This window comes from Notolabrus celidotus, chromosome 15 (genome assembly GCF_009762535.1).
Source record: "Notolabrus celidotus isolate fNotCel1 chromosome 15, fNotCel1.pri, whole genome shotgun sequence".
In the NCBI taxonomy this organism is placed as follows: domain Eukaryota; kingdom Metazoa; phylum Chordata; class Actinopteri; order Labriformes; family Labridae; genus Notolabrus; species Notolabrus celidotus.
Window position 1 is genome coordinate 3,399,295 of NC_048286.1, and position 16,054 is coordinate 3,415,348.

The 16,054-nt window shown below is 45.7% G+C and overlaps 1 protein-coding gene across 13 annotated transcripts in view; it reads left to right on the top strand.

Moving 5' to 3' along the window:
- atp1a2a (ATPase Na+/K+ transporting subunit alpha 2a) overlaps positions 1-16,054 on the top strand; it is a 104,408-nt gene that overhangs the window by 63,475 nt on the left and 24,879 nt on the right. For all 13 annotated transcript variants that reach the window (XM_034702975.1, XM_034702983.1, XM_034702972.1 and 10 more), the window contains 2 exons: positions 8,476-8,585; positions 10,731-10,906. In XM_034702975.1, the coding sequence (XP_034558866.1) occupies positions 8,476-8,585; positions 10,731-10,906 (286 nt within the window). The remainder of the gene's footprint in view (positions 1-8,475; positions 8,586-10,730; positions 10,907-16,054) is intronic.

Here is a 16,054-nt window from a genome sequence, read left to right on the forward strand (position 1 = left end):
AAGAGATGAAGCAACAGGTCCCACCTCATCTGGAATACATCAGTTTTTAGCCGTAGTCTTGCAGTGAAACTCTCCATATAGAAAATGTTCTTCATTTTATTCCTTCACTGTGTGACTGCGGGGGGGCTGAACCCTCTGCGCTGCTAATTCAGTCTTGAAATGAAAATAATGCTTCTTCTGAAAGCACACTTGATCTTTCTGTTATAGCTTAAGTCGACATCACAGATCAACCACTTTGTAGTTTGAGCTCTACTTAAAGCTCCTGTGAGGAACTTCTGGTTTGTGTCGGGTTTGGCGCCCCCTGTGGAGAAAGTGGTATCTCCTCTCTCATCTGTTGTCGTCCTTTTCATGGTTTTTTTTTGGGGCATTTTTTTTGCCTTTAATGACAGGACAGCTGAAGAGAGACAGGAAACGTGGGGAGTAGAGAGTGGAGGTAGACATGTAAATGGTCGACTTGCTGGGAGATGAACCGGCGACCTCTGCGACGAGGACTGTAGCCTCTATACGTGGGGCACTTGGACTGCTATCAATCAATCAATCAATCAATCAATCAATCAATCTTTATTTGTATAGCGCCAAATCACACCAAATGTTATCTCAAGACGCTTTTACAAACATAGGAGGTCTAGACCACTCTATGTCAATATATATCTAATCTATCAGAATATATATGTGAAAAAGGCTGCCTGCTGCCTGTCACTTTAAGAGGGTGGAGAGCGATCAGCCAATCGGTGGACGGCAGAGGGAGCTGCAGAGATATTTCACACACACCAGCCTGCCTGCTGCATGGATGACAGAGTTTATTCAGTAGTTCTCAGTTGATAAGATTTTATAGTTTAGTGTTCCTTATTTCAGCTGTGTGCGTCCTTTGACAGTAAGTTGTTTTAATTGTCCTAATTATCTGAGGTTAAAGTATTGTCTTCGTACATTTCTGTTTCACGTTTGTAGAATAGTACGTTTGACATGTATTGTTTATGTTTGCAGAAACCACACTCATACTAAACTCACCTATCAACAAATAAAGGACACTTTTCCTGAAACTCTGCCTGGTCATTGGAAGTATCTCTGATAAAGCGAAGCCAGAGTTCTTACCGGACTCTCCACAGCGATCCGAATTATCCTATCCTACCCTACACTAGTCGCACTATTTTTCATTGGTCCTTCGAGCCGGATAGCGGATTACTGTGGAACGATGCAAAACTCAGAGACAGTGAAGTCTGCAGCCCGACCCCAAAGACAGGGAATAATTCACTCCCACCTGTTGGACTACAGCTTCACTGGACCAGGGTCCCTTAAGCAGTTTGATGATCCAGAAGAGCAGAAACCTGCGGAAATTGCGTGTGAGCTTTTGGGGGCAGAGGCGCTCTCACGTGCCTCTTCGCCGATCAGCCAAAGCAACACACCAGACCAGAACATGCACCAGGAAGAGTGGGAAGAGCTAATTGGGGAGAGGCAGCAGGATCTGAGCCCGACATCTAATCAGCTGCCAGACCAGTCTACCAGGTGGCAGCAGATCAGTGAAGAGAACGTGGCTCTGAGGCAACAAGTTACTCAAGTACCTGAACTTGTTGCAACATTAAAGGAAATGAGGCAGGAAAATGCTGAGCTCCGTCAACAGTTTCAGACGATGATGAATGAGATGAGAGCTTTGCCCAGCCAACAGAAGCCTGCAAGCTTACCTCCACCACCAGCCACATATCATCGCAGAGAAAGGTATCCCCTGCCATCAAACCAGATGCACAACACAGGGTATACAGCTGACCACAGAGAGGAATATTACTCCACTCCTGGTCCCGGTGACATGTTAACACGCAATCTATCCCGCCTTAGAGTTTCACCCAAGGAAGAGAACTCCCAATATTATTCTGCAGCTCCTCGAGCAAGCTACCCCAAAATCGACCAGTATGGCCAGAGAACCCAGCCATTGTCTCCCTACAGGCCACCAGAACCACAGGGTTTGTATACAGACAGAGCTGAGAGAGGATACACCCCACAACGGCCCCTCTACGCTGATCAGTCATACGCCCAAGAGTATACATACAGGGGGCCAAAGCCATCAATCCCACATCTGTCATCACCCGATCCTAGACAGTTCTCAAGGATGAAGATTGCACTGGAGAATATCCTTCCGGAAGACGCCACCGAGCGATTTAAGTTTCAGATCCTCACAGATCACCTGAAATGTGAGGAAGCCTCACTCGTAGCGGATTCCTACAGCAATTCCAGACAGCCTTACACAGACACGATGTTCGCGCTCACGAAAATGTACGGACAGCCACATAAGCTAGCCGTCCAACGTATTGCAGAGCTGATGGATGGTCCGGATGTTCGTAGTGGTGATGTGCAAGCTTTTCGTCTGTTCGCTCTTCGTGTACGCTCATTGGTAGGAATGCTAGAACAACTGGGTACCAGAGGCTACGTGGAGCTGGATTGTGGCTCCCATGTATCCAGGTTATTGAGTAAGCTACCTTATGATCTCACTTCTAGCTTTAAGAGATTTATCCATCCTATGAGAGTAGCCATCCCCACGCTGGTTGACTTTGCACAGTGGCTGGAATATGAGCTTGAGGTGCAGGAGGATAATGTAAAGCGCGTTAGCTACAAGAGAGAGGAGCCCTTCAACAGGAAGAAAGAAAACTGGAAGGACTCCAGGCCAGCTAGCAAACCAACAACCATCTTCCTTGGCACAGGCAAAGCAGCTGAACCAAGTACTCCCGTTAATCCACCTGCAGCAGAGTCTCCGGCCAACAGTACCAGCAAAGTGGAACCAGGGAAGGCGTACTGTCCGTACTGTGATAATAGCAACCACTTTCTGAACAGTTGTGCTAACTTCAAGCTGCTGCACAAAGAGCAGAAAGAGACATGGATCAGAAGTAACCATAGGTGTTGGCGCTGTGGTCGTGGCCATCAAGCAGCTAAGTGCACACTGAAGGCTCCCTGCAAGACGTGCAACAGAAGGCATCTGCTTGTACTGCACGAGGTGAACGAGAAACCAGTAAGTGATGTGCCTGAAAAGGCCACGACTGAAAGCTGTCTTGTAAGTACCACCAGCAAAGACCTGTATGTTGACCGTCCAACTTACAACTGCAAAGTGCTTCTCAAGATCAGCAAGGTTATCATTAGGAACGGAGACAGATCTCTGGAGGCATACGCAATCCTTGACGACGGATCCGAGAGGACCATCCTTCTCCAAACAGCCGCAAGGAAGTTAGGACTAAAGGGCAAACCAGAAGACTTGTCTCTCCGCACGGTACGCCAGGAGCTGCAGGTGCTTCACGGGGCGGCTGTCTCATTTACTATATCCCCTGTTGCTGAACCCAAGATGAGGTTTAAGATCCAGAGCGCATTCACGGCTGAGCACCTGGGGTTGGCAGAGCACAGCCATCCTGCTGATGCACTGCAGCGGAAGTACAGACACTTAGCTGGGTTACCTCTTCAGACACTAAACAAAGTGTATCCAGTGCTTCTGATAGGTTCTGACTGCACACACCTGATAACACCCATCGAGCCTGTTCGAGTGGGCCCTCCTGGTGGACCCGCTGCAGTGAGGACACGTCTAGGATGGACACTTCAAGGCCCAACTCAAGACATTAATCCCAGCCTTGATGGAGCACAGTGCCTATTCACATTCACACCATCTCCAACCCACCTGTTTTCTCATGTGGAGAAACTGTGGCAGATGGACGTGCTTCCATATCGCAGTGAGAAGTTGGTCGTGAGATCACGTCAAGACCAGGAAGCCATGCAACTACTCCAAGACCAGACAGTGAGAGTGAATGTTAATGGCACTGAGCGTTACGCTACACCCCTTCTGCGTGTCAAGAACATGCCGCGGCTACACGCCCCACAAGAAGCTGTACTGCCACTGCTCAGAAGTACTGAGAGAAGATTGTCAAAGGTCCCTGAGCAAGCTTCTGCCTACCAGGCGGAGATTCGTAAGTTGGAGGAAGCCGGCTATGTTGTGAAGGTGAAACCAGACCAGGTGGAGAAGTCAGATGAAGCATGGTATATACCACACCACATTGTCCAGCACAATGGAAAGAACCGGGTGGTATATAACTGCTCTTTTCAGTATCAAGGCCACAATCTGAATGAGCTCTTGCTACCAGGACCCCCACTAGGCTCCTCACTACTGGCTGTGCTGCTGCGCTTTCGTGAGCACTCCTTTGCCTTCAGCAGTGATATCCGCGGGATGTTTCACCAAGTGCAGCTGCTACCTAAGGATAGACCACTGCTGCGGTTCCTCTGGAGAGACCTGAAGCAAGACAGCCCTCCGAGTGTGTACGAATGGCAAGTTCTCCCCTTCGGAACTACCTGCAGCCCCTGCTGTGCGACATTCGCACTGCAGAAACATGTGCAAGACCACAGCAAGCCCGAGGAGGATGTCCAAGTTGCCATAGAGAAGTCATTCTATGTGGATAATTGTCTACAGAGCATGACATGCAGAGAAGCAGCCAAGGCTCTGGTGGACAAACTACGCCATCTCCTCGCTGAAGGGGGATTTGAACTACGACAGTGGGCGAGCAACGATCCCTCCATCATCAATCACCTTCCCTCTGAAGCAAGGTCAGACAATTGTGAGCTGTGGCTCACTTATGGATGTCCTGATGCTCAAGAGTCAGCCCTTGGCCTGCACTGGCACTGTCAGTCCGACACTCTGTCCTACAAGCATCGCCCAGTTGGTTGCTCTGTAACCACGATGAGGAACATATACAAAGTCCTTGCTAGCCAATATGATCCTCTTGGGTATATAGTGCCGTATACGACCAGAGCGAAGGTCCTCGTGCAGCGCTTGTGGGACAAGAAGAGAGAGTGGGATGACCCACAATTACCAGCTGACCTGCTTCGATTGTGGCACTTATGGGAGGCAGAGCTGGAGCACTTGCAGAAGGTTGTGCTGCCCAGGTGCTACTCCAGCCCTGAGATGGACCATCCAAGTACTGCGAGAGACATCCATGTGTTCAGTGATGCCTCTGAGCAGGCATATGGATCCGTGGCCTATCTCAGGAGTGAGAACCAACAGGGGGGAGTGGAGGTCTCCTTCCTGGCTGCACGGTCCCGCGTTGCTCCCAAGAAGCAACAGTCGATTCCACGCTTGGAGCTGTGTGCAGCCCTCACTGGTGCACAGCTTGCTAAGGTTATCACCACTGAGCTGACTCTCCCCATCCGTAGCCTCACACTATGGGCTGACTCGCTGACTGTTCTCACGTGGTTACAGTCAGACTCGTGTCGCTACAAAGTGTTTGTGGGGACTCGGGTGGCAGAGATCCAAGAGTTGACGGAATCAGCAACATGGCGTTACGTGCCATCAGGACATAACCCAGCAGATGACATCACTCGAGGACTCTCTCTAGTGAACCTGTGTGACAGTAGGTGGACCCAAGGCCCGGCTTTCCTCAAGCAGCGTCCAGAAGAGTGGCCTGAGTCTCCGAGTTCACCTCCTGATGAGCCAGAGTGTGAGATCAGATCATCTGCTGTAGCTGCTCTGATGACTTCAGTCTTATCTCTGCCAGACCCACAGCAACACCAGACCCTACGTGACTACCTAGAGGTCACTGCTCGCCAGCTAAATGGGGCAGCAGACTCTACAACACCTCTGACGCCTGATGACTTTGCTGCTGCTGAACTGGAAGTCCTTAAACAATCACAGAGAGATTCATTTCCTGATGAGTTATCCTGTCTTAAGGCAGGCAAGCCAGTAGCACAATCCAGCCGACTCATCTCACTTGCCTCTGAGCTTGACAACGCAACAGAACTCATCAGGGTGGGTGGTCGTCTTCGCCGCAGCAGCGACCTCACATTAGACGCGGTTCACCCTATTGTCCTTGATCCTCAGCATCCCCTCACTAGGCTGATCATACAGGATTATGATGCCAGTCTGCATCATCCTGGTCCAGAAAGGGTATTTGCTGAAGTCAGGAGGAAGTATTGGGTGCTTCGTGGGAGAGAGGCAGTCCGCCGACACCAGAGGAAGTGCGTTGAGTGCAGGAAGTGGAGAGGGCGACCTGAACCACCCAAGATGGCTGACCTTCCCCCAGCTAGACAGCGAGTTTTCAGACCAGCTTTCTACTCCACAGGTGTTGATTGCTTTGGGCCCTACATCATCAAAGTTGGCCGCAGGAATGAAAAGAGATGGGGAATACTGTTCAAATGCTTAACAACCCGAGCAGTCCACATCGACATTCTCACAAGCATCGATACAGATGCATTCCTCATGGCCCTAAGACGCTTCATTTCCCGGCGGGGACAGCCCCATGAGCTTCTGTGTGACCAGGGTACGAACTTCAGAGGAGGAGAGAGAGAACTCTCGCAAGCATTCGAGGCTCTCCAACCTGAGCTCCAGGACAGACTTGCCAGCCAGCAAATCAGGTTTGCCTTCAATCCTCCTGGATCACCACATTTTGGAGGCTGTTGGGAGCGAGAGATTCGCTCTCTAAAGGCTGCACTCCAGGTCACCATCGGAGCCCAAACAGTCACTGAGGAGGTGCTGCGCACTGTTCTCATTGAGATCGAAGGGATCCTTAATTCAAAGCCTCTCGGCTACACCTCCTCGGATGTCGCCGACCCAGATCCCATCACCCCTAACTGTCTCCTCATGGGGCGGCGGGATGCATCCCTACCCCAGATTGTCTATGACAGCCCGGAGATCCTAGGTCGGCGCAGATGGCGGCATAGTCAGATACTGGCTGACGAATTCTGGAAGCATTTTCTCAAGCACTATCTTCCAGGTCTTCAAGCGCGCCAGAAGTGGCGGACAGAAGGAACTGACTTAAAGAATGGGGATGTGGTCATGATAGTTGACAACCAGCTACCTCGTGCCCTTTGGCCGGTGGGCAAAGTCACTCAAGTTTTTCCCGGAGCTGATCAACGAGTCCGGTCTGCCGAAGTGTTGGTGAAGGACAGGAAGTACACCCGGCCAGTGGCACGGCTTATCACTCTACCTGCCCTTCCTGTAGAGGACTGATTGATGACCGTTTCCACAGGACTTTGGTCTTTTCAGATGTTCGAATTCATCATTCGGGGGCGGCTGTGAAAAAGGCTGCCTGCTGCCTGTCACTTTAAGAGGGTGGAGAGCGATCAGCCAATCGGTGGACGGCAGAGGGAGCTGCAGAGATATTTCACACACACCAGCCTGCCTGCTGCATGGATGACAGAGTTTATTCAGTAGTTCTCAGTTGATAAGATTTTATAGTTTAGTGTTCCTTATTACAGCTGTGTGCGTCCTTTGACAGTAAGTTGTTTTAATTGTCCTAATTATCTGAGGTTAAAGTATTGTCTTCGTACATTTCTGTTTCACGTTTGTAGAATAGTACGTTTGACATGTATTGTTTATGTTTGCAGAAACCACACTCATACTAAACTCACCTATCAACAAATAAAGGACACTTTTCCTGAAACTCTGCCTGGTCATTGGAAGTATCTCTGATAAAGCGAAGCCAGAGTTCTTACCGGACTCTCCACAGCGATCCGAATTATCCTACCACCCTACACTAGTCGCACTATTTTTCAATATATCTAACAAAAAAAGAAATGTTCATCAAAGACGACAGCTTGGCCATAATCCTCCTGTCAGCCACCACCTCCACAGGGTCCAGGACTGAGCTGGCCTTCTTCACCAGTTAGTTCAGTTTTACTCTCCTGTATCCTGTCCGCCCACAGCAGGTGAAATCCTTCCAATGTGGCGTTCGTGTCCGGAGTTAGCTCTGTTAGCATGATGCTACTCTGCCAGTATTCCCTCTGGTGCTGGGTTAGCTCGTCCACCTTATCGTAGATAGATCTTACATTCACCATAACGGTGGGTGGAAGGACAGGTCCATGTCGTCTTTTTTTAACCTGCCCCTCAGTACCTTTAGTCCTTGCCTCCTTCTCCTCAGCTCACAGGGAACATCGGGCCTAGTATTGTTTAGCATCAACATGCTACGGGCAGCTAACAGCTGATCTTGTATGTAAACAATGTTACCATGGATACATGCAGGATCTCCGGACACACACAGGAACGAAAATAGTAAAAACACCACTGCAAACGTAGTCATTTTGGTGTCTATGGCCAACAAATGAGTCATTAAAAGTCCTGACAGGCTCCAAATACAAAGAGAACTAAACAGATATGAACAAAAGAACAATGAAGAGAGAGCTGCTGCAACAAGCAGCCACTCCAGCGGCGCATGCGCTCAACTAAGCCACCAGCGCCCCATCCTTTCCATGTTTAAGTGACGAAAAAAATGGCATCCTGCTTTCTTTTAAGAGTGAAATGTGTCACTCGTTTAGACTCTTTGCTGCAGAAAATGTAAACAAAGGCTGTTTTCAACTGACAGATATTAAAAATACGTATATATAGACACCATCCGTTTTGTGTCTGATGGTCTTGTTTGCATTTGTGGATTTCAGTCAGTTTCACTACCATCTAAAACTCCTCACAGGAGCTTTAAGCCAACATCACTGATTGATTTGTTCAATCTAATTAATGCTCTACAGGTGCAGCACCATCATGATCCACGGCCAGGAGCATCCACTTGATGAGAACTGGAGGGAGGCTTTCCAGAGTGCCTACATGGAGCTGGGAGGACTGGGAGAGAGAGTGCTCGGTATGTGTCATGCCACCAGCTTACACCCACCTGTTTGGAGTAGAGCACAGAGGAGCAGTTCAGCACAGCTCTCACCTTTTATTATCTCCCCGGTAAACAGGCTACTTAAGCCAAGCATCCCCATAAAACTGCCTTCATTGCAGGTTCTGGCGCTGCAGTCTGAACCAGAATTGCACTGGACCCAAAGCTGAAATTAAAACTTCAACACAAAACGTCTGCAATAAGGGTTTCCTGCGGAGTGAAACTAAAATGTAATGAATGCATGATGAGCTGATAAGTGAATGGGGAAGTAATTCAGGTCAGACGCTGCGCTAACGTTTCACATTATTTGTGCAGGAAGTAACTTTTTCCATTTTAATGCCACTGACAGACTTTTAGGTGAAAAGAAAATCATTAGCTGAAGTTCAACTTTCAATATCTCTTAAGTGTTCAGCAGTCACACTCTGTAAATGTCATCATTTTGACAACCACGGGAAAAAAAGTTACCTGGCATCTTTTAAAAAGTGCCATAGGTAATAATTATGTGCTATCATCATTTTGTTAGAGTGGGTGTCACTTTTTTTCAAGCAGTAAAATGTGGAATAGTGCCATTTTTTTTTTTTTTCTGGAGTGAAGCTCCGAAAGTCGTGTAAATTATTAAACCTCACTCATGCCTTGGGTGATGAGGATGATGTGTCGGGTGTTTCGTGACAAAGAGAGGTTTCTCTGCTTTCAGGCTGAGCCTGGCATTTCCTCAGAAGCATTTTGTTTTGCTTTGCTCCACAGGGAGTCAAGACTTACATATTTCAAGGGCTGTGGATCGTGCATTAATAAAAGCGGTGGATTAAACTTGTATTTCAGACCTGCAATGACAAAATCTATGTCAGATATTAAAGTTGATTTGTGTGCATGCTGTAGGTAAAGATCATTCCAGCTTGTAAAGATGTCTCTTTAAGCAGAGGGTCCCAGGCTTTTAGACCATTCATTTCTTGCCGTTAATAATGACATCAATAATGCTCGTATTAGTTAAAAACACCAACAATGAGGAAGCAACAGGAAAGATGACAGCTGCAACGACAGTTAAATTACAGAGATGACAGAAACAGCACAAAAGTTAGACTGAAAAAATGACAGTAATTATTGTAGAAACACCACGACTGATATCTGTATCATCAATAATAGAAACCACATGATGACACTTACAATAACAGAACAAATAATACATTAATAATGGTGCTAACAGGCGTCTTTGTGCATGTTGTGCTGCAGCTGCTTTGTCTTTATCACTTTATCTTTATTTATAAAGTGCCAAATCACAACAAATGTTCTCCTCAGACTCTTTCCAAACAGAGCAGGTTTAGACCGTACTCTATGTTCTATTATTAACAAAGACCCAACATCAAGACAGGATAAGATCCAGTCCCATCTTACAGACAGGACTCAGTCTGATCTCATCTTAATCCACCATGAGCAGAGCACTTTGCAGCATTTAGCAAGTTACAATGGCAAGGACAAACTTCCTTTAACAGGCAGAAACCTCCAGCAGGACCAGACTCATGTTAGACACACATCTGCTGAGACCGTGTTGGAGAGAGGGATAGAGGGAGATGGAGAGAGAGAGAGGGATGATAGTGGTGAGACGGATAGTAGTAGTTGTAGCAGCTGGAGTCTGCAGAACTTGGCGTTGGTCTACTAGTTAAGATGAACCTTACGTCTCTGTAGTGCAACCAAACAATGACACAACTTAAGTTACAAACTAACTAGTTTCAACGTTTGGTTTAGTGTGGACTTTACACCCTAACTTAGGACACAACTTACGCACAGCTGGTGCAACAGGCTGCTGGTCCACTTGGGATGCAGCTTTTTGGCTTTTACCAATTCTCTTGCGCACCACTCCTACCTTATTTTGGTAATAACTATCTTTAAGAGCCATCTCTCTGTAGCATTAACTGTGAACAGCTATTGGAAGTTACACTCTGGCATTCTTCCTCTTGTTATTATTATTAAACATGCTTCAGAGTGAAAGCTATGAATAACTGGTCTACCTTTTAAGTGTCAGATAAATTGTCATCTGGCGTCAAAACATCAAAAATGTCAGCCTACTCTGAGACATCAGATTTCAGTCTCTCATGAACAATCACCTCACTGATCCCTCTTCTCTTACAGGCTTCTGCCACTTGAATCTGTCTCCATCGCAGTTCCCCAGAGGATTCACCTTCGACAGCGACGACACAAACTTCCCCACAGAGCAGCTCTGCTTCCTGGGTCTCATCTCCATGATTGATCCGCCGCGTGCCGCTGTGCCTGATGCAGTGGGTAAATGCCGCTCTGCTGGTATCAAGGTAATTGGTTCCACAGATTCAACCTCCATTGTAGTTCATGAAAAGCTCTTTCCGAGGGGCTTCATGTGTCTGGCTTTTTTTCAAGGAGGGATTTGCATGTTAAATATCTTTTCAAAGCCAGAATGACATCTGATTTAAAGCCATGATAGGTGATAATTGGATAAATGAATAATGAATCAATTGATTTCGATCTTGTGATACAGTGGGGAAAGTAAGTATTTGATACACCACCAATATTGCAAGTTTTCCCACTTGCACAACCGGGTGAAGAACTACAGGAAACGTCTGACCTCTGTAATTGTAAACAAAGGTTTCTGTACCAAATATTAAGCTCTGTTTTTCTATTGTGTCAAATACTTATTTACTTTATTTGTTTATTGTGGGAAAACTTGATAAATCAGCGTTGTATCAAATACTTATTTTCCCCACTGTATGTATTAAGAGGCTGTGAAGACATCTCGTGCAGTGGTTCCCAAACTTTTCAGCCCGCGACCCCCAAAATATAGGTGCTAAAGACTTGGGTTCCCAACTGTCCCTCAAAGTGATTTAATGTGTCTTCAGTTGGCTGGTCTGCAGAAAATGACCCTACTTTATGAGCATGTATCTGTGTTTCCTGTGCCTTTATTAATGAACCTACTGCTACTGATGCTTTGATAATTAACTGTTCACTAACCCTAAACTTAGGAGTCATCTGGAGAAAAGAAAGGCAGAAAACTCATTACATTTTATATTTTCAAGGTTTTATTTCATGCTTAGCTACTATTTTATCAATATATTTTACTATAATGGGTAAAATGTACTATTTTAAGATAACTTTTCTGGAAGACATCTCATGACCCCCCATTTTTGTCTCGCGACCCTCCAGGGCGTCCTGACCCACACTTTGGGAACCCCTGATTTAGTGTTCCAAATGTTTAGAAAAGGAAGAATACAAATGTCCGAGGTGACACTTGCTGAAGACAATCCTTGATTTCCCCTCCGCTGAATGAAATGTTAATTTGATAAAAGCAGATTTAGTACATTTATACAGATTTCCATCATATGTTAATGAACTGCAAATAGACACGAAGCAGATGTTTTGTAAGAAAAGTAATAAGTCGGCTGAAGGAAGGTAAAACAACTCCCAGCAGAGATGTAAATGGATAAGGAGCGGAATGAATCACTCTTGATTGGGGCGGGCGGGCGGGCGGGGGGGGTATATATCTAATGTGGAAATGAGATTTTGCACATTTAGTCTCAGGTACAGTAGTTATCACGCTTCCTTTGATATTGAATTTTTGAAAGACATACTGTAATTGGCTTAAGAACAAAAAAACAGAGTGAGAAGTGAGGGGAGATTGTGTTGCGGCTTAAGTGAATAAAATGGTTGAGGAAATGGTTTGTGCAAAGCTGATGAAATGTCTGATAGGCAGTGAATCTGAAGTCTGCCTCGTATCTCTTAAACATCTGAGTGGATACAAAACTCTTCATGTTTGTTCAACCTGTAGTACACCTGCATGTGTTATTTATGATCCCTACCGCTGTAGCATAGATTTCTATAACGTTTGAAGTGTGTTTGGCTTTCTTTCCACGGAGCTTTTGAAGAGTAGAGATAAATATAGAGGCTGAGACACTGGAGGCAGATCAGAAACATAAATATCAAAATGTATTTCCCAAAATCTATAATGTGATTTAAAATGCTGCATTCATGTGTTTTAAATCAACTCTATGCAGATGATATGTGTGTATTAACTGTGATGACAAGTGAGAAATAGCGACAAGTATGCAGTCTTGCGTCAGTCAGACGTAGTTTCAGTAATGTGACGTAAAACAAGCCAAAACATGGCAGCCACCATATTGGAAATAATGACCCCATCTGTAAATTACTAAACTAGAAACAGATTCCACCAGAAACGGTCCAGATGTGTCCACTGGATCTGCTCTGTTGTGTTCCGGCTGCGTCTCTGATCCAGCATGTCGGAGCCCTCCGGATCAGATACACAAGACTTCTATTTTTGATGCCGGAGCACGACGCATCAACCTCAACAGAGCAGATGGAGCGGGACAGGAAGTCAGGTACCAAAACAAAATGAAAACATCCGGTTAATTTTCAGAATAAAACCCTCTGGGCCTGATCTACAAAGATCTCAAATAAGGAGCACTATATTGCGTGTGCAAACTAAACCATTGCACGTGCTATTTCTTGGCGAGTTGCGGGTGATCTACTATGATTGCGTGCGCAAATGATAACAAGTGCTAGCAAGTGCTAACTATCCCCATGGATAGTTTTGGAGAGCAGAGTGGCCGTAAACGAAAAATGAAGTTTGAAGAAAAAAGGAAAAACTTTCCCTTAATAAAATCTCTAATATTGGACACATTTAATTAGTTCAAAAGTCTGCCAGTCTTGCTTTAGCTACTAAATTGGGAAGTCAATCGTTTTGAAATAACCAGGGTCAGAAAAGTTAGGCGTCACTTTGATGAGGACAGTCGCCTCACTGACGCAGAGAGCAACTTTCGGGTGAACGTTTTTAATGCCTGTCTCGAAATAATCATCCAGCAACTGTCCCAAAGATTCACCAGCTTAAATGGAACTGGGAACATGTTTAAGGTAATTCGCCCCAACACACTGCTGCAAGCACGAGATGAGGAGTTACACCAAGCTGCCTGGCGGCTTAGTGAGCACTCATTAGTTGAAAAAGTGGGTGTCAGAATGATGCGGTCGCTATCCGTGGTGCTGAACTGCTTTTAATTTGTGTTGTTTTATAATTTTTTTATTACAAGAAAATACAGTGTTGCAAGGAGTTTCTCCATATGAGATATGGCATGGCTCCTTTTTGTGACAGCCATGTGTGCGTAACGCTGTGCCAGTTTGCACCTGCCTTTCAAACGTGCTAAATTTAGACGCAAAAACACCGGACGCTATCTGCTTCAGGTTTGATAAATCACATTGCGTGTGCTAAAGGATTACATTTGTATCTCCTCCTCTTAGTATTTTGTGCGTTCTGATGATCTACATGTATTCTGCATATTCATGAAGGCAAACACGCTAAATGGATAGCGAGTGCTATTTTGCTCATTTGACAGACGCAATCCTCGGTGCTCCCGGTTAGTACATCTGCTCAAGTTTGCACATGTTTTTATACACGCAAACCTTTAGTAGATCGGGCCCTCTGTGTTATCACCAGATCATATTTGACTTAACTACAACAACAGGCCTGAAGTCAACAGGTCAGAGGTTTTCAGAGGACCATAAAGACAACATGGATGAGGAGAGGAGGAGGAGAATCCTTGATTCAGTAATTACCGCAGGAAAACCTCGGTCATATGACTCCAGCTGTTTGGCGGTCCTGCTCAATGCTGCGATCTGAAAACACAACCGGTGGGTGTTGACTGCGGAACAGAGACAGATCGGACACGGATCTGGTGGCAGTCCGATGTCAGAGTATGAGGCCGTTAGCCTTCTAGCAAACAGCCACAACGCACCCACCTGTCAGGCTGCCAGTCCTTCGCAGGTCTAACATGTAGAGACAAGCCATCATCCATGCACACTTATGTGCAACTTAGAGTCACCAATCAAGCTAACAAGCATGTTTTTGGCTGCTGGAGGAAGCTGCTCACAGGGAGAACATGCAAACTCCACACAGAAAGGCACTCGCCCGGCCGGGGATTCGAAGCAGTACGTTTCTAGCTGCAGGGCAACGACACTAACCACTGCACCACTGTGCAACCGAGTCCTCATTATTTACCATAACAGGGGCCTCTCTTTGATTCCAGACTGTTCACTGTATGAATCACACTGACTGTGTGGAACAGTTTGGACAGGTAGAGACTGTCAGCTGTCTGGAGATTTAGATTTATGTGACGTATTTAAATGCACATTGCGCCGCTCTGAATGAGGAGACACACTCAGCAGTTCTGCAACGTTGGCAGAGCTTTCACGAGCCAAACATCTTGAAGCTAGTTAAGCTAGTGCCCTGTTTTTCTGGATGCATCCTGGACATATTTGTGTTAAAGGTTGAGCTTCTTTTAAACATCACACACGTTGCACTTCTCTTGCTTACATTTACTAAGGCCCCAATATTGGACCTGGACTCCCTGCAACCTTACTTGAAACCCATAGTAACAAATCTTGGTGTTATAATGGACGGTGATTTTAAATCAGATAAACAGATTGATTCTGTTGTCTGATCTTGTTTGTACCATTTGAGGCTTTTATCTAAGATTAAATCGGTTTTATCTTTGAATGATTTTCAGAAAGTGATCCATGCTTTTATTTGGACTGGTCTGGACGACTGTAACACACTTTATGTAGGCGTTAACCAGGCCTTCCTGTCACGCCTACAGCTAGTCCAAAATGCTGCTGCTCGACTTTTAACCAGTAGGTGAGAGCACATTACCCCAATTCTGCCTCCCTCCACTGGCTCCCTGTTCATTCTAGGATTAATTTTAAGATTTGATTGTTTGTTTTTAAATCTTTAAATGGAGTAGCTCCACAGTATATTTCTGACCTCCCACAAAGCAATACTCCTGCAAGGTCTTTGAGGTCTACAGGACAGCAACTTCTTGTGGTCCCTAAGACTAGGCTGAAAACCAGGGATGGCCGTGCCTTCTCAGCAGTGGCCCCCAAACTGTGGAACAAGCTGCCCCCCCATGTTAGATTGTCCCCAACATTAATGACTTTTAAATCCTGCCTTAAAACACATTTTTACTCCTTGACTTTTAACCCAGCATGAGAGTTGTGTGGTCTCTGTCTTTTCTTTTGTTTGATTTTTATTTGCTCTTAATGCTTTTATTTTTTAAAGTGTCTATTTTATTCTCTGACAGTGTTTTATGTCTGTGTCTTTTAACTTTTTTTATCTCACTGTGCAGCACTTTGCTAAACTTGATTGTTTTTTAAAATGTGCTATAAAATAAAGTGGATTGGATTGGATTACTGTAACGGCTCACGGTGGCGCCTCTGTAGGCATCCTGGAAGGAACTGTAGCCCAACAAGACGGTGCCAGCCCTTGATTGAAACTGAATAGATAATAGATAAGTCTGAGTCCTCCTCTCAATCTCCAGTCCATCTCAAGTCAAAGGCCTGGACTAGATTACTACATACATGTTTAATCCTGCTGTAAAATTGGATCAAGTCTGAAGTGGACACTGTTGGAGCTGCAGTTTTGCTGT